General features: G+C 51.7%; 1 protein-coding gene across 1 annotated transcript in view; it reads right to left on the reverse strand.

The window, feature by feature from the left end:
- The window catches only part of LOC148151798 (calpain-1 catalytic subunit-like), an 85,175-nt gene extending 70,291 nt beyond the window's left edge, over positions 1 to 14,884 (reverse strand). The window contains exon 1 of the mRNA XM_087976838.1: positions 14,877 to 14,884. Within this exon, the coding sequence (XP_087832964.1) occupies positions 14,877 to 14,884 (8 nt within the window). The remainder of the gene's footprint in view (positions 1 to 14,876) is intronic.
- Between the last annotated feature and the right edge of the window lie 7,535 nt (positions 14,885 to 22,419).

The following is a 22,419-nucleotide window of genomic DNA, read 5'->3' on the forward strand; positions in this document are numbered from 1 at the left end:
GCACAGCTATATCCCCTACACATGTATACATAACCCGTACACACAGCTATATCCCCTACACACATATACATAACCCATACACAGGGCTATACCCCCTACACACGTATACATAACCCGTACACACAGCTATACCCCTACACACGTATACATAACCCGTACACACGGCTATACCCCCGACACACGTATACATAACCCGTACACACGGCTATATCCCCTACACACGTATACATAACCCGTACACACGGCTATAACCCCTACACACATATACATAACCCGTACACACGGCTATAACCCCTACACACGTATACATAACCCGTACACACGGCTATAACCCCTACACACGTATACATAACCCGTACACACGGCTATACCCCCTACACACGTATACATAACCCGTACACACGGCTATACCCCCGACACACGTATACATAACCCGTACACACGGCTATACCCCCTACACGCGTATCCATAACCCGTACACACAGCTATATCCCCTACACACATATACATAACCCATACACAGGGCTATACCCCCTACACACGTATACATAACCTGTACACACAGCTATACCCCTACACACGTATACATAACCCGTACACACAGCTATACCCCTACACACGTATACATAACCCGTACACACGGCTATAGCCCCTACACACGTATACATAACCCGTACACACAGCTATACCCCTACACACGTATACATAACCTGTACACACAGCTATACCCCTACACACGTATACATAACCCGTACACACAGCTATATCCCCTACACACATATACATAACCCATACACATGGCTATACCCCCTACACACGTATACATAACCCGTACACACAGCTATATCCCCTACACACATATACATAACCCGTACACATGGCTATACCCCCTACACACGTATACATAACCCGTACACATGGCTATACCCCCCACACGCGTTTACATAACCCGTACACACAGCTATACCGCCTACACACATATACATAACCCGTACACACAGCTATATCCCCTACACACATATACATAACCCGTACACATGGCTATACCCCCTACACACGTATACATAACCCGTACACACAGCTATACCCCTACACACGTATACATAACCCGTACACACAGCTATATCCCCTACACACATATACATAACCCATACACATGGCTATACCCCCTACACACGTATACATAACCCGTACACACAGCTATATCCCCTACACACATATACATAACCCGTACACATGGCTATACCCCCTACACACGTATACATAACCCGTACACATGGCTATACCCCCCACACGCGTTTACATAACCCGTACACACAGCTATACCGCCTACACACATATACATAACCCGTACACACAGCTATATCCCCTACACACATATACATAACCCGTACACACGGCTATACCCCCTACACACATATACATAACCCATACACATAGCTATACCCCCTACACACGTATACATAACCCGTACACAGGGCTATATCCCCTACACACATATACATAACCCATACGCACAGCTATACCCCTACACACATATAAATAACCCGTACACATGGCTATACCCCCTACACACGTATACATAACCCGTACACATGGCTATACCCCCCACACGCGTTTACATAACCCGTACACACAGCTATACCGCCTACACACATATACATAACCCGTACACACAGCTATATCCCCTACACACATATACATAACCCGTACACATGGCTATACCCCCTACACACGTATACATAACCCGTACACATGGCTATACCCCCCACACGCGTTTACATAACCCGTACACACAGCTATACCGCCTACACACATATACATAACCCGTACACACAGCTATATCCCCTACACACATATACATAACCCGTACACACGGCTATACCCCCTACACACATATACATAACCCATACACATAGCTATACCCCCTACACACGTATACATAACCCATACACAGAGCATTATCCCCTACACACATATACATAACCCATACGCACAGCTATACCCCTACACACATATAAATAACCCGTACACATGGCTATACCCCCTACACACGTATACATAACCCGTACACACGGCTATACCCCCTACACATGTATACATAAACCGTACACACAGCTATATCCCCGACACACATATACATAACCCATACGCACAGCTATATCCCCTACACATGTATACATAACCCGTACACACAGCTATATCCCCTACACACATATAAATAACCCGTACACAGGGCTATACCCTCTATACACGTATACATAATCCGTACACACGGCTATACCCCCTACACACGTATACATAACCCATCCACACAGCTATACCCCTACACACATATACATAACCGTACACATGGCTATACCCTTACACACATATACATAACCTATACGCAGGGCTATACCCCCTACACATATATACATAACCCGTACACACGGCTATACCCCCTACACACGTATACATAACCCGTACACACGGCTATACCCTTACACACACATACATAACCCATACACATGGCTATACCCCCTACACACGTATACATAACCCATCCACACGCTATACCCCCTACACACATATACATAACCCGTACACACGGCTATACCCTCTACACACGTATACATAACCCATCCACACAGCTATACCCCCTACACACATATACATAACCCATACACATGGCTATACCCCCTACACATGTATACATAACCCGTACACACGGCTATACCCCCTACACACATATACATAACCCATACACATGGCTATACCCCCTACACATGTATACATAACCCGTACACACGGCTATACCCCAACACATGTATACATAACCCGTACACACAGCTATACCCCTACACACATATACATAACCCGATCACATGGCTATACCCCCTACACACGTATACATAAACCGTACACACGGCTATAACCCCTACACATGTATACATAACCCATACACATGGCTATACCCCCTACACACGTATACATAACCCGTACACACAGCTATATCCCCTACACACGTATACATAATCCATACACACGGCTATATCCCCTACACACGTATACATAACCCGTACACAAGGCTATACCCCCTACACATGTATACATACCCCGTACACACGGCTATAACCCCTACACATGTATACATAACCCATACACAGGTCTATACCCCCTACACACGTATACATAACCCATCCACACAGCTATACCCCTACACACATATACATAACCCGTACACACAGCTATACCCTTACACACATATACATAACCCATACACAGGGCTATACCCCCTACACATGTATACATAACCCGTACACACGGCTATACCCCCTACACACGTATACATAACCCGTACACACGGCTATACCCCCTACACACGTATACATAACCCGTACACACGGCTATACCCTTACACACACATACATAACCCATACACAGGGCTATACCCCCTACACATGTATACATAACCCGTACACATGGCTATACCCCCTACACACGTATACATAACCCGTACACACAGCTATATCCCCTACACACAAATACATAACCCATACACATGGCTATACCCCTACACATGTATACATAACCCGAACACATGGCTATACCCTAACACATGTATACATAATCTGTACACACAGTTATACCCCTACTCACGCATACATAACCCGTACACACGGCTATACCCCCTACACACATATACATAACCCGATCACATGGCTATACCCCCTACACACGTATACATAAACCGTACACACGGCTATAACCCCTACACACATATACATAATCCTACGCACAGCTATATCCCCTACACACGTATACATAATCCATACACACGGCTATATCCCCTACACACGTATACATAACCCGTACATACGGCTATAACCCCTACACATGTATACATAACCCATACACATGGCTATACCCCCTACATACGTATAGATAACCCGTACACACAGCTATATCCCCTACACACATATACATAATCCATACACTCGGCTATATCCCCTAAACATGTATACATAACCCGTACACACGGCTATAACCCCTACACATGTATACATAACCCATACACATGGCTATACCCCCTACATACGTATAGATAACCCGTACATACGGCTATAACCCCTACACATGTATACATAACCCATACACATGGCTATACCCCCTACATACGTATAGATAACCCGTACACACAGCTATATCCCCTACACACATATACATAATCCATACACTCGGCTATATCCCCTACACACATATACATAACCTGTACACAGGGCTATAGCCCCGAAACACGTATACATAACCCGTACACAGGGCTATACCCCCCACACACGTATACATAACCCATACACACAGCTATATCCCCTACACACATATACATAACCCATACACATGGCTATACCCCTACACATGTATACATAACCCGAACACATGGCTATACCCTAACACATGTATACATAATCTGTACACACAGTTATACCCCTACTCACGCATACATAACCCGTACACACGGCTATACCCCCTACACACATATACATAACCCGATCACATGGCTATACCCCCTACACACGTATACATAAACCGTACACACGGCTATAACCCCTACACACATATACATAATCCTACGCACAGCTATATCCCCTACACACGTATACATAATCCATACACACGGCTATATCCCCTACACACGTATACATAACCCGTACATACGGCTATAACCCCTACACATGTATACATAACCCATACACATGGCTATACCCCCTACATACGTATAGATAACCCGTACACACAGCTATATCCCCTACACACATATACATAATCCATACACTCGGCTATATCCCCTAAACATGTATACATAACCCGTACACACGGCTATAACCCCTACACATGTATACATAACCCATACACATGGCTATACCCCCTACATACGTATAGATAACCCGTACATACGGCTATAACCCCTACACATGTATACATAACCCATACACATGGCTATACCCCCTACATACGTATAGATAACCCGTACACACAGCTATATCCCCTACACACATATACATAATCCATACACTCGGCTATATCCCCTACACACATATACATAACCTGTACACAGGGCTATAGCCCCGAAACACGTATACATAACCCGTACACAGGGCTATACCCCCCACACACGTATACATAACCCATACACACAGCTATATCCCCTACACACATATACATAACCCATACACACGGCTATACCCCCTACACACGTACACATAACCCGTACACACAGCTATATCCCCTACACACATATACATAACCCATACATACGGCTATACCCCCTACACAAGTATACATAACCCGTACACACAGCCATATCCCCTACACACGTATACATATCCCGTACACACAGCTATATCCCCTACACACATATACATAACCCATACACATGGCTATACCCCCTACACACGTATACATAACCCGTACACACAGCTATATCCCCTACACACATATACATAACCCGTACACATGGCTATACCCCCTACACACGTATACATAACCCATCCGCACAGCTATACCCCTACACATATATACATAACGCATCCACACAGCTATACCCCTACGCACATATACATAACCGTCCACATGACTATACCCCCTACACACATTTACATAACCCGTACACACAGCTATACTCCCTACACACGTATACATAACACGTACACATTGCTATATACCCCCTACACACAAATACGTAAACCGTACACACGGCTATACCCCTACACACATATACATATCCCATACACAGGGCTATACCCCCTACACATGTATACATAACCCATACACACGGCTATACCCCCTACACACGTATACATAACCCGTACACACGGCTATACCCTTACGCACATATACATAACCCATACACAGGTCTATACCCCCTATACAGATATACATAACCCGTACACACGGCTATACCCCCTACACACGTATACATAACCCACCCACACAGCTATACCCCTACACACATATACATAACCCGTACACACGGCTATATCCCCTACACACGTATACATAACCCATATACACGGCTATACCCCTACACACGTATACATAACCCGTACACATGGCTATACCCCCTACACACGTATACATAACCCGTACACACGGCTATACCCCCTACACACGTATTCATAACCCGTACACACAGCTATATACCTTACACACAAATACATAATACATACACATGGCAATACCCACTACACACATATACATAACTCGTACACATGGCTATACCCCTACACATGTATACATAACCCGTACACACGGCTATACCCCCTACACACGTATACATAACCCGTACACACAGCTATATACCTTACACACAAATACATAATACATACACATGGCTATACCCACTACACACATATACATAACTCGTACACATGGCTATACCCCCTACACACATACACATAACCCGTACACACGGCTATACCCCTACACACATATACATAACCCGTACACACGGCTATAACCCCTACACACGTATACATAACTCGTACACACGGCTATACCCCTACACATGTATACATAACCCGTACACACGGCTATAACCCCTACACACATATACATAACCCGTACACACGGCTATACCCCTACACATGTATACATAACCCGTACACACGGCTATACTCCCGACACACGTATACATAACCTGTACACATGGCTATACCCCTGCACACATATACATAACCCGTACACATGGCTATACCCCTACACACATATACATAACCTGTACACATGGCTATACCCCCTACACACGTATACATAACCCGTACACACGGCTATACCCCTACACACATATACATAACCCGTACACACGGCTATACCCCTACACACATATACATAACCCGTACACACAGCTATACCCCTACACACATATACATAACCCGTACACACAGCTATACCCCTACACACATATACATAACCCGTACACATGGCTATACCCCTACACACATATACATAACCTGTACACATGGCTATACCCCCTACACACGTATACATAACCCGTACACACGGCTATACCCCTACACACATATACATAACCCGTACACACGGCTATAACCCCTACACATGTATACATAACCCGTACACACGGCTATACCCCTACACACATATACATAACCCGTACACACGGCTATACCCCTACACATGTATACATAACCCGTACAGACGGCTATACCCCTACACACGTATACATAACCCGTACACACGGCTATAACCCCTACACACGTATACATAACCCGTACACACGGCTATACCCCTACACACATATACATAACCCGTACACACGCTATACCCCTACACACGTATACATAACCCGTACACACGGCTATATCCCCTACACACATATACATAACCCGTACACACGGCTATACCCCTACACACGTATATATAACCCGTACACACGGCTATACCCCTACACACGTATACATAACCCGTACACACGGCTATACCCCTACACACGTATACATAACCCGTACACACGGCTATACCCCTACACACGTATACATAACCCGTACACACGCTATACCCCTACACACGTATACATAACCCATACACACGGCTATACCCCTACACACATATACATAACCCGTACACACGCTATACCCCTACACACGTATACATAACCCGTACACACGGCTATACCCCTACACACATATACATAACCCGTACACACGCTATACCCCTACACACGTATACATAACCCGTACACACACTATACCCCTACACACGTATACATAACCCGTACACACGGCTATACCCCTACACACATATACATAACCCGTACACACGCTATACCCCTACACACGTATACATAACCCGTACACACGGCTATACCCCTACACACATATACATAACCCGTACACACGCTATACCCCTACACACGTATACATAACCCATACACACGGCTATACCCCTACACACATATACATAACCCGTACACACGGCTATACCCCTACACATGTATACATAACCCGTACACACGGCTATACCCCTACACACGTTTACATAACCCATACACACGGCTATACCCCTACACACATATACATAACCCGTACACACGCTATACCCCTACACACGTATACATAACCCGTACACACGGCTATACCCCTACACACATATACATAACCCGTACACACGCTATACCCCTACACACGTATACATAACCCGTACACACGCTATACCCCTACACACGTATACATAACCCGTACACACGGCTATACCCCTACACACGTATACATAACCCGTACACACGGCTATACCCCTACACACATATACATAACCCGTACACACGCTATACCCCTACACACGTATACATAACCCATACACACGGCTATACCCCTACACACATATACATAACCCGTACACACGGCTATACCCCTACACACATATACATAACCCGTACACACGGCTATACCCCTACCCATGTATATTCCTGAAGAAGGGCTTATGCCCGAAACGTCGATTCTCCTGATCCCTGGATGCTGCCTGACCTGCTGCTCTGTTCCAGCAACACATTTTCAGCTCTGATCTCCAGCATCTGCATCCCTCACTTTCTCCTCGAAGATACATAACACATATACATGGCTATACCCCCTACACATGTATACATAACCCATACACACAGCTATAACCCCTACACATGTATACAAAACCCGTACACACGGCTATACCCCCTACACATGTATACATAACCCATACACACAGCTATATCCCCAACACACGTATACATAACCCGTACACACGGCTATACCCCCTACACACGTATACATAACCCATACACACAGCTATATCCCCTACACACGTATACATAACCTATACACACGGCTATACCCCGTATACACGTATACATAACCCGTACACACGGCAATACCCCTACACACATATACATAACCCGTACACATGGCTTAACCCCCTACACACGTATACATAATCCATACACACGGCTATACCCCCTACACACATATACATAACCTGTACACAGGGCTATAGCCCCGAAACACGTATACATAACCCGTACACAGGGCTATACCCCCTACACACGTATACATAACCCGTACACACAGCTATATCCCCTACACACATATACATAACCCGTACACACAGCCATATCCCCTACACACGTATACATATCCCGTACACACAGCTATATCCCCTACACACGTATACATAACCCATCCACACAGCTATACCTCTACACATATAAATATAACGCATCCACACAGCTATACCCCTACGCACATATACATAACCGTCCACATGACTATACCCCCTACACACATTTACATAACCCGTACACACGGCTATACCCCCTACACACGTATACATAACCCGTACACACGGCTATACCCTCTACACACGTATACATAACCCGTACACACGGCTATACCCTTACACACATATACATAACCCATACACAGGTCTATACCCCCTATACAGATATACATAACCCGTACACACGGCTATACCCCCTACACACATATACATAACCCACCCACACAGCTATACCCCTACACACATATACATAACCCGTACACACGGCTATACCCCCTACACACGTATACATAACCCATACACACGGCTATACCCCTACACACATATACATAACCCGTACACATGGCTATACCCCCTACACACGTATACATAACCCATACACACGGCTATACCCCTACACACGTATACATAACCCGTACAAATGGCTATACCCCCTACACACGTATACATAACCCGTACACACGGCTATACCCCCTACACACGTATACATAACCCGTACACACAGCTATATACCCTACACACAAATACATAATACATACACATGGCTATACCCACTACACACATATACATAACTCGTACACACAGCTATACCCCCTACACACGTATACATAACCCGTACACATGGCTATACCCCCTACACACGTATACATAACCCGTACACACGGCTATACCCCCTACACACGTATACATAACCCGTACACACAGCTATATACCCTACACACAAATACAGAATACATACACATGGCTATACCCCCTACACACATATACATAACCCATACACACGGCTATACCCCCTACACACGTATACATAACCCGTACACACGGCTATACCCCTACACACATATACATAACCCATACACACGGCTATACCCCTACACACGTATACATAACCCATACACACGGCTATACCCCTACACATGTATACATAACCCGTACATACAGCTATATCCCCTACACACGTATACATAACCCATACACACGGCTATACCCCTACACATGTATACATAACCCATACACACGGCTATACCCCTACACATGTATACATAACCCGTACACACAGCTATATCCCCTACACACGTATACATAACCCGTACACACGGCTATACCCCTACACACATATACATAACCCGTACACACGGCTATACCCCTACACACATATACATAACCCGTACACACGACTATACCCCTACACACATATACATAACCCGTACACACGGCTATACCCCTACACACATATACATAACCCGTACACACAGCTATATCCCCTACACACATATACATAACCCGTACACACGGCTATACCCCTACACACATATACATAACCCGTACACACGGCTATACCCCTACACACATATACATAACCCATACACACAGCTATATCCCCAACACACGTATACATAACCTATACACACGGCTATACCCCGTATACACGTATACATAACCCGTACACACGGCTATACCCCCTACACACGTATACATAACCCATACACACAGCTATATCCCCTACACACGTATACATAACCTATACACACGGCTATACCCCATATACACGTTTACATAACCCGTACACACGGCTATACCCCTACACATGTATACATAACCCGTACACACGGCTATACCCCTACACACATATACATAACCCGTACACACGGCTATAACCCCTACACACGTATACATAACCCGTACACACGGCTATATCCCCTACACACATATACATAACCCGTACACAGGGCTATACCCCCTACACACGTATACATAACCCGTACACACAGCTATATCCCCTACACACATATACATAACCCATACACACGGCTATACCCCCTACACACGTACACATAACCCGAACACACAGCTATATCCCCTACACACATATACATAACCCATACATACGGCTATACCCCCTACACAAGTATACATAACCCGTACACACAGCCATATCCCCTACACACTATACATATCCCGTACACACAGCTATATCCCCTACACACATATACATAACCCATACACATGACTATACCCCCTACACACATTTACATAACCCGTACACACAGCTATATCCCCTACACACATATACATAACCCGTACACACGGCTGTACCCCCTACACACGTATACATAACCCGTACACACGGCTGTACCCCCTACACATGTATACATAACCCGTACACACAGCTATACCCCCGACACACATATACATAACCCGTACACACGGCTATACCCTTACACACATATACATAACCCGTACACACGGCTATATCCCCTACACACGTATACATAACCCATACACAGGGCTATACCCCCTACACACGTATACATAACCCGTACACACAGCTATATCCCCTACACACATATACATATCCCATACACAGGGCTATACCCCCTACACATGTATACATAACCCGTACACACGGCTATACCCCTACACGCGTATACATAACCTGTACACATGGCTATACCCCCTACACACGTATACATAACCCGTACACACGGCTATACCCCCTACACACGTATACATAACCCGTACACACAGCTATATCCCCTACACACATACACATAACCCATACACACGGCTATACCCCTACACACGTATACATAACCCGTACACACGGCTATACCCCTACACACGTATACATAACCCGTACACACGGCTATACCCCCTACACACGTATACATAACCCGTACACACGGCTATACCCCTACACACATATACATAACCCGTACACACGGCTATACCCCTACACACATATACATAACCCGTACACACGGCTATACCCCTACACACGTATACATAACCCGTACACAGGCCTATACCCCCTACATACGTATACATATGTAGGGGATCAGAAGGGTCCCACAGGGATTAGTGGGTTACCGCAGGGATCAGTGGGTTACCGCGGTGATCAGTGGGTTACCGCGGGGATCGGTGGGATACTGCGGGGATCAGTGGGTTACCGCGGGGATCGGTGGGTTACCGCGGGGATCGGTGGGTTACCGCGGGGATCAGTGGGTTACCGCGGGGATCAGTGGGTTACCGCGTGGATCAGTGGGATAGTGCGGGGATCAGTGGGATACCGCGGGGATCAGTGGGTTACCGCGGGGATCGGTGGGTTACCGCGGGGATCAGTGGGATACCGCGGGGATCAGTGGGTTACCGCGGGAATCAGTGGGGTACGGCAGGGATCAGTGGGTTACCGCGGGGATCAGTGGGATACCGCGGGGATCAGTGGGATACCGCGGGGATCAGTGGGTTACCACGGGGATCAGTGGGATACCGCGGGGATCAGTGGGATACCGCGGGGATCAGTGGGTTACCGCGGGGATCAGTGGGATACCGCGGGGATCAGGGGGTTACCGCGGGGATCAGTGGGATACCGCGGGTATCATTGGGGTACGGCAGGGATCAGTGGGTTACCGCGGGTATCAGTGGGGTACGGCAGGGATCAGTGGGTTACCGCGGGGATCAGTGGGATACCGCAGGGATCAGTGAGTTACCGCGGGGATCAGTGGGATACCGCGGGGATCAGTGGGATACCGCGGGGATCAGTGGGTTACCGCGGGAATCAGTGGGGTACGGCAGGGATCAGTGGGTTACCGCGGGGATCAGTGGGATACCGCGGGGATCAGTGGGATACCGCGGGGATCAGTGGGTTACCGCGGGGATCAGTGGGATACCGCGGGGATCAGTGGGATACCGCGGGGATCAGTGGGATTCCGCGGGGATCAGTGGGTTACCGCAGGGATCAGTGGGATACCGCGGGGATCAGTGGGTTACCGCGGGGATCAGTGGGATACCGCGGGTATCAGTGGGGTACGGCAGGGATCAGTGGGTTACCGCGGGGATCATTGGGATACCGCAGGGATCAGTGAGTTACCGCGGGGATCAGTGGGATACCGCGGGGATCAGTGGGATACCGCGGGGATCAGTGGGTTACTGCGGGGATCAGTGGGATTCCGCGTGGATCAGTGGGTTACCGCGGGGATCAGTGGGTTACCGCGGGAATCAGTGGGGTACGGCAGGGATCAGTGGGTTACCGCGGGGATCAGTTGGATACCGCGGGGATCAGTGGGATACCGCGGGGATCAGTGGGTTACCGCAGGGATCAGTGGGTTACCGCGGGGATCAGTGGGTTACCGCGGGAATCAGTGGGGTACGGCAGGGATCAGTGGGTTACCGCGGGGATCAGTTGGATACCGCGGGGATCAGTGGGATACCGCGGGGATCAGTGGGTTACCGCAGGGATCAGTGGGTTACCGCGGTGATCATTGGGATACCGCAGGGATCAGTGGGTTACCGCGGGGATCAGTGGGATACCGCGAGGTTCAGTGGGTTACCGCGGGGATCAGTGGGTTACCGCAGGGATCAGTGGGTTACCGCGGTGATCATTGGGATACCGCAGGGATCAGTGGGTTACCGCGGGGATCAGTGGGTTACCACGGGCATCGGTGGGTTACCGCAGGGATCGGTGGGGTACCACAGGGATCGGTGGGGTACCACAGGGATCAGTGGATTACCGCGGGGATCAGTGGGATACCGTGGGGCTCGGTGGGGCACCGCGGGGATCAGTGGGTTACCGCGGGGATCAGTGGGATACCGCGGGGATCAGTGGGATACCGCGGGGCTCGGTGGGGTACCGCGGGGATTGGTGGGTTACCGCGGAAATCGGTGCTTGGACCCTGCTATCCACAATATACATGAATGATGTAGGTGGGGGAACTAAATGTAATCTCTGCAGGTTTGCAGACAGCACAAAGCTGGGTGCGAGGGTGAGCTGTGAGGAGCATGCAGAGATGTCTCAGTGGGATTTGGACAGGCTGAGGGAGTGGGGAAATACATGGCAGATGCAGTATAATGTGGATAAATGTGAGGGTTTGGGGGGGGGGGGGGTCAGGAAGGCAGATGATGATCTGAATGGGGACAGGTTGGGAAAGGGGCAGGGGCAATGGCACCCGGGTGTCCTTGTACCCCAGTCTCTGAAAGTAAGCGTGCAGGTACAGCAGGCGGTGAGGAAGGGAAATGGGATGTTGGCCGACATAGTGAGAGGATTCGAGTCCAGGAGCAGGGAGGTCTTGCTGCAATTATACCGGGCCTTGGGGAGACCACACCTGGAGTATTGTGGACAGGTTTGGTCTCCTTATCTGAGGAAGGATGTTGTGGTGATGGAGGGAGGGCAGCGAAGGGTTACCAGACTGATTCCTGGGAGGGCAGGGCTGATGGATGAGGACAGACTGGATCAGTTAGAAGACAGTGAGGACTGCAGACGCTGTAGATCAGAGTCCAGAGTGAGGTGTTGGAAAAGCACAGCAGGTCAGGCAGCATCCGAGGAGCAGAAGAATCAACATTTCGGGCATAAGCCCTGAATACTGGCTTTTTGTCAGTCTTCACAATGGAAAAGGGCAATGTTAGTGAGAATACGGAGATACAAGATTAGATGGGATTGAGGTTGACAAAGAGGAGGTCTTGGCAATTTTGCAAGATCTGAAAGTAGATAAGACCCTGGGACCGGATGGGATTTATCCTCCGATTCTCTGGGAAGCCAGGGAGGAGGTTGCCGAGCCTTTGGATTTGATCTTTACGTCGTCATTGTCGACAGGAGAAGTGCCAGAAGACTGGAGGATAGCAAATGTTGTTCCCCTGTTCAAGAAGGGGAGTAGAGACAACCCTGGTAATTATAGATCAGTGAGCCTTACTTCAGTTGCGGGTAAAGTGTTGGAAAGGATTATAAGAGATAGGATTTATAATCATCTAGAAAGGCATAAGTTGATTGGGGACAGTCAACAAGGTTTTGTGAAGCGTTGAGTTCTTTGAGATGGGGACCAAACAGGTGGATGAGGGTAAAGTTGTTGATGTGATGTATATGGATTTCAGTAAGGCATTTGATAAGGTTCCCTACGGTAGGCCATTGCACAAAATACGGAGTTTCGGGACTGAAGGTGATTTAGCGGTTTGGATCAGAAATTGGCTAGCCAATTGAAAGAAGACAGACAGACAGTGGTGGTTGATGGGAAATGTTCATCTTGGAGCTCAGTTACCAGTGGTGTACCGCAAGGATCTGTTTTGGGGCTACTGTTGTTTGTCATTTTTATAAATGATCTGGAGTTGGGCGTAGAAGGATGGGTTAGTAAATTTGCAGATGACACTAAGGTAGGCAGAGTGGTGGATAGTGCTGAAGGATGTTGTTGGTTACAGAGGGACATAGATAAGCTGCAGAGCTGGGTTAAGAAAGTGGCAAGTGGAGTTTAATGTGGAAAAGTGGCAAGTGGAGTTTAATGTGGAAAAGTGTGAGATAGTTCACTTCGGAAGAAGTAACAGAAATGCAGAGTACTGGGCGAATGGTAAAATTCTTGGCCGTGTAGATGAACAGAGAGATCTCGGTGTCCTGGTACATAGATCCCTGAAAGTTGTCACCCAGGTTGAAAGGGTTGTTCAGAAAGCATGTGGGGTGTTGGCGTTTATTGGTAGGGGGATTGAGTTTCAGAGCCAAGAGGTCATGCTTCAGCTGGACAAGATACTGGTCAGGCCGCACCTGGAGTATTGTGTGCAGTTCTAGTCATCGCACATTATCGGAAGGATGTGGAAGCTTTGGAAAGGGTTCAGAGGAGATTTACCAGGATGTTGCCTAGTATGGAAGGAAGGTCTTATGAGGAAAGGCTGAGGGACTTGAGGCTGTTTTTGTTGGAGAGAAGAAGGTTGAGAGGTGGCTTAATCAAGACGTAGAAGATAATCAGAGGGTTAGATAGTGAGAGCCTTTCTCCTCAGATGGTGATGGTTAGCACGAGGGGACATAGCTTTAAACTGAGGGGTGGTAGACATAGGACAGATATCAGAGGTAGTTTCATTACTCAGAGAAGAGTAGGGACATGCAACACACTGCCTGCAACAGTAGTAGACTCACCAACTTTAAGGGCATTTAAATGGGCATTGGGCATTCATATGGATAATGATGTAGGTTAGATGGCCAGCAATTATTTTCACAGGTCGGTGCAACATCGAGGGCCGAAGGGCCTGTACTGCGCTGTAACGTTCCATCAGGACTAGACAGGGTAAACGTAGGAAGGATGTTCCCAGTGACTGGGCAGTCCAGAACCAAGGGTTAGTCACAGTAGAAGGGTATGGGGTGGGTCATTTCTGACTGGGATGAGGAGAAGCGTCTTCCCCAAGAGAGTGGGGACCCTGTGGAATTCTCTGCCACAGACAGCGGTTGAGGCCATATCACTGAATGTTTATTAGAAGACGTTAGACATAGTCTTTCGGGATCAAGCTATCAGGCTGTGGGGAGAAAGCAGGAATAGGGGACTGAATTGGATGATCAACCATGATCATATTGAACAGTGGTGCAGGCTTGAAGGGCCGAATGGCCCACTCCTGTTTCAAATGATGACGCTGTCAATGAATCGCATTCACCCACCTCATCTGGAACCTGCAGGGAGAGAGGGAAAGAGAGAGAGTTAGTTTCGAAGGGGGGAAACCACAGATGAGGAGGAGGGCAGCGGGGGGGAGAGAGGCCTCCAAGGCACAGACCAAGTGGAGTGGGTAGGGAAGGGGCAGGCAGTCTCACCCCAAGCACAAACTGTGTCCTTGGACTCTACCAGTGGCACAGTGACAGGCCAGGATCGGGGCTTAGGGGCTTCCTGCTGGGGTCTAGCCCAGGCTAGGATCGAGGCCTAAGGGCTTCCTGCTGGGGACTAGCCCAGGCTTGGATCAGGGCCGAGGGGATTCCTGCTGGGGTCTAGCCCAGGCTAGGATCGAGGCCTAAGGGCTTCCTGCTGGGGAGTAGCCCAGGCTGGGATCAGGGCCTAGGGGATTCCTGCTGGGGACTAGCCCAGGCTTGGATCAGGGCCGAGGGGATTCCTGCTGGGGACTAGCCCAGGCTGGGATCAGGGCCTAGGGGATTCCTGCTGGGGACTAGCCCACACCAGGATTGGGGCCTGAGAGTTTTCTGCTGGGGTGTAGCACAGGGTTGTTCATTGTTTGTGAGGTAGGGTCAGGGTGAAGCCCACGTGGACACACCTCGTAGATGGCAAAGCCGATGGTGTGCATGTCCTGCCCATGGCGACGGTATCTACGGCGATCCTTCTGCATCAGAGCACACAGGAAGCTGCAAGCAAGCTCATTATCATCAGGATCATCATCCTCTTCCTCCAACTTGATTTTAAACTGCGGATTGATCCAGAACGTAGCTTAAGGGAGAAAAGGAGACGGTGTCAGTAAGAGAGGGAGAGAGAGATAGAGTGAGACAGAGAGAATGAGAGAGAGTGTGATACGGAGAGAGAGAGAGAGAGAGAGAGAGAGTGACGGTGGAACTGAGTGAGCATTAGGGAGACAGAGAGAGGGGATGGAAAAGAAATGAGCAGCGAGGCCAGGCTGGAGGGAAATCCCCGGGCAGATTTTCAGGGAGACTGAGCTGGGGGAAGCAGAGTGATCATGTGCAGGAACCAGTTACCCCAGTGAGGGGTATGTTGGCCTTTATTGGGAGGCAATTGCAGTTCAATATGTAACAACGCCATACCCTGGAAGACTGTGCACAGTTCTGGTCTCTGTGTTGACGGAAGTTTGTACTTACAGTCTGCTGCTCCAGTGAGGGGTCACTGGCTTGGGAAACTATAGGGCCCAGGTTTAAGGTGGGAGGGGAAAGATTTGAAAAGGATCTGAGGGAGTAACTTTTTCACACAGAGGGTGGTGCATGTATGGAACAAGCTGTCAGAGGAAGTGGTGGAGGCTGGTACAGTTACAGCATCGAAAAGGCATCAGGATGGGTTTATGAATAGGAAGGGGTTTAGAGGGATATAGGCCAAGTGCTGGCAAATGGGACCCGATCAGATTGGGATATCTGGCCTGTCCTATCATGACAGTGAGGAAACTCAGGTGATATTCTGTGGAGTTTTGAACAATGAGAGATGATCTGAAAGGGTTTAACTCTGGGACGTTGTTCCAGCTGGTGCTCAGGTATCTACAACACGGCCATTAGCATGGCTTTGTGAACTGGTGCCTGATAAATCTTACAGGAACTCTTTGAGGAGGAACCAAGCCAGCTAGATAAAGGGGAAGCAGTGGATGTCATAGTTATGGATGTTCTGAAGGTGTACAATAACACAAGATCAGAAGGAGGCCATTCAGCCCCTCCAGCCTGTCCCTCCATTCAGTGAGCTCATGGCTGATCTATGACCGTACTCCATATCCCAGAATCCCTTTGTTTAACAATAATATCTCTGTCTCAGGTTTAACATTAACACCTGACCCAGTATCAGCTGCAGTGTGTGGAAGAGAATTCCAAACCTCTCCCACCCTGGTGTGTGGATGTGTTTCCTCACATTGCTCCTGAACGGCCGGGCCCTAATCCTCAGACTCTGCCCCTCGTTGTAGAACCTACCCTGTCTTTTCCTGTTAATATCCTGAATTCGATCAGATCACTCCGTAAACATTCCAAATTCTTGAGAATAATTTGTATAATCTCTCCTCGTAATGTAACCCTTAAAGTCCAGGTATCGTTCATGTAGACCCACGCTGTACTCCCTGCAAGGTCAGTCTATCCTGCTGAAGGTATGGTCCCGGGATCTGCTCCCAGTGGGATCTGTCTGACCAGGGTTCTGTATATAACGCCTGCATCTTTATCCTCCAGCCCTCGGCAATAGAAAGGCCAGCATACTCTCAGCTTTCCCCATTACTGTCTGCACTGGTCGGCACATTTTAAAGATCTTTGCATCTGTAGCCTCTCTGGACAGTGCTATATTGAACCACACCCCATCGAGGCAGTGCGACTCATCAAGCTAATGTTTAGTAAGAGGCCATCTCCTTCTTCTGAACTTACAGTCACACTCTGAGCAGAGGGAGGGATAGTTCCTGACTGAAATGGCAGGGCTGGGGAGGTGATGGTGAAAGTCCCCTGTCAAGAGGATGGGGAATTCCCTGGGTCCCACAGGGAAGTGGATGGTATTTAAGGCGGAGATAGAGACAGTGTTTCCTCTCTCTCTCAGGGAACGGAGGGATAAGGGGGGGGGACGCTGGCCAGGGGCTGGGCTGGTGCTGTCATGGGCTGGGTGTGTAGGGAGTAGGTGCTACAGTTTGTCAGGGGCAGGTTAGCTCTGAGCAATGTCCTGAAGAGCTCATTAACCGGGATGGTTACGGCAGCCCCCAGCAGTGCTCCCTCGGCGCCAGGAGCCATTAAACACGGCCATGTTCCACTTCTTCATCAGCTCATCCTGCAGTGTGTCCGGCGTCAGGTTACACACCTCCAATCGGGAGAATTGTCGCAGGAATTCAGGGAAGGCCATCCTGAGAGAGACATCAAAGACAGCACATTACCACCCTCACCCCGGACCCCCACCCCCGACGCTCAGCCCCGACCCTCCCCCCCCCCGGACCCCCACCCCCCGGACCCCCACCCCCCCGGACCCCCACCCCCCGGACCCCCACCCCCGACCCTCACCCCTCGGACCCTCACCCCCAACCCTCACCCCCCGGACCCCCACCCCCCGGACCCCCACCCCCCCGGACCCCCACCCCCCGGACCCCCACCCCCGACCCTCACCCCTCGGACCCTCACCCCCAACCCTCACCCCCCGGACCCTCACCCCGGACCCTCCCCCCTCCAACACATACCCCCTCACCCTCCGACACTCACCCCTCCGACACTCACCCCCTGACCCTCACCCCGGACCCTCACCCCGGACCCCCACCCCCGACCCTCACCCCGGATCCTCATCCCCCGGACCCCCAACCCCCCGGACCCTACCCCCCACCCTCACCCCGGACCTTCACCCCCCGACCCTCACCTCGGACCCCCACCCCCAATCCTCACCCCAGACCCTTACCCCGCACCCTCACTCCGGACCCCACCCCAGACCCTCCCCCTCCGACACTCACCCCTGGACCCTCACCCCGGAACCCTCACCCCCCGGACCCTCACCCCGGACCCCCACCTCCCCCGGACCCTCACCCCGACCCTCACCCCGGACCCTCACCCCCAGACCCTCACCCCCCGGACCCCCACCCCCCAGAACCTCACCCCGGACCCTCACCCCCCAGACCCTCACTCCCGGACCCTCACCCCGGACCCCCTCCCTGACCCGCACCCCGGACCCTCACCCCCCGGACCCCCAACCCCCCAGACTCCCACCCCCCACCCTCACCCCGGACGCTCACCCCCCGACCCTCACCCCGGACCCCCACCCCCGATCCTCACCCCGGACCCTCACCCCGGACCCTCACACTGGCCTCTCACCCCCCGACCCACACCCCGGACCCCCACCCCGGAACCCCACCCCCATGGACACCCACCCCCGACCCTCACCCCGGACCCTCACCCCGGACCCTCACCCCGGAACCCTCACCCCCCAGACCCTCACCCCGGACCCCCACCTCCCCCGGACCCTCACGCCAGACCCTCACCCCGGACCCTCAACCCGGACCCTCACCCCACGGACCCCCACCCCCTAGACCCTCACCCCGGACCCCCACCCCCCAGAACCCCCACCCCCCGACCCTCACCCCCCAGACCCTCACCCCCCGACCCTCACCCCGGAACCCTCACCCCCTGGACCCCCCCCCCCGGGACCCTCACTCCGGACCCCCACCTCCCACAGACCCTCACCCCCGACCCTCACCCCGGACCCTCACCACCAGACCCTCACCCCCCGGACCCTCACCCCCCGACCCTCATCCCGGACCCTCACCCCGGACCCCCACCCCCAACCCTCACCCCGGACCCTCACCCCCCGGACCCCCAACCCCCCGGACCCTACCCCCGACCCTCACCCCGGGCCTTCACCCCCAGACCCTCACCTCGGACCCCCACCCCCAATCCTCACCCCAGACCCTTACCCCGGACCCTCACTCCGGACCCCACCCAAGACCCTCCCCCTCCGACACTCACCCCTGGACCCTCACCCCGGAACCCTCACCCCCCGGACCCCCACCCCCCCCGGACCCTCACCCCGGACCCCCACCTCCCCCGGACCCTCACCCCCGACACTCACCCCGGACCCTCACCCCCAGACCCTCACCCCCCGGACACCCACCCCCCAGAACCTCACCCCGGACCCTCACCCCCCAGACCCTCACTCCCGGACCCTCACCCCGGACCCCCTCCCTGACCCGCACCCCGGACCCTCACCCCCCGGACCCCCAACCCCCCAGACTCCCACCCCCCACCCTCACCCCGGACCCTCACCCCCCGACCCTCACCCCGGACCCCCACCCCCGATCCTCACCCCGGACCCTCACCCCGGACCCTCACACTGGCCTCTCACCCCCCGACCCACACCCCGGACCCCCACCCCCATGGACACCCACCCCCGACCCTCACCCCGGACCCTCACCCCGGACCCCCACCCCCGACCCTCACCTCGGACCCACACTCCAGATCCTCACCCAGACCCTCACCCCAGACCCCCACCCCGGACCCTCACCCCCCCACCCTCACCCCCCGACCCTCACCACCCGACCCCCACCCCCCGGACCCTCACCACCCGACCCTCACACCTCGACCCCCACCCCCCGGAACCTCACCCCCCGACCCACACCCCTGACCCCCACTCCCCAATCCTCACCCCAGACCCTCACCCCCCGACCCTCACCCCAGACCCTCACCCCGGACCCCCACCCCCGACCCGCACCCTGGACCCTCACCCCCCGGACCCCCAACCCCCCGGAGCCCCACCCCCGACACTCACCCCGGACCCTCACCCCCCAACCCTCACCCGGACCCCCACCCCTGATCCTCACCCTGGACCCTCACCCCGGACCCCCACCCCGGACCCCCACCCCCCTGGACACCCACCCCCGACCCTCACCCCGGACCCTTCACCCCGGACCCTCACCCTGGACCCCCACCCCCAACCCTCACCTCGGACCCACACTCCAGACCCTCACCCAGACCCTCAACCCGGACCCCCACCCCTGGACCCTCACCCCCCTACCCTCACCCCCCGACCCTCACAACCCGACCTCCACCCCCCGACCCTCACACCTCGACCCACACCCCCCGGAACCTCACCCCCCGACCCTCACCTCTGACCCCCACTCCCCGACCCTCACCCCGGACCCTCACCCCGGAACCCCCCCGGACCCCAACCCCGGACCCTCACTCCCCAGACCCCCACCCTGGACCCTCACCCCCCG

The sequence above is a fragment of the Chiloscyllium plagiosum genome, unplaced genomic scaffold (assembly GCF_037043375.1).
Source record: "Chiloscyllium plagiosum isolate Xiang-an unplaced genomic scaffold, Cpla_swu_hap1 HiC_scaffold_3, whole genome shotgun sequence".
Classification (NCBI taxonomy): Eukaryota; Metazoa; Chordata; class Chondrichthyes; order Orectolobiformes; family Hemiscylliidae; genus Chiloscyllium; species Chiloscyllium plagiosum.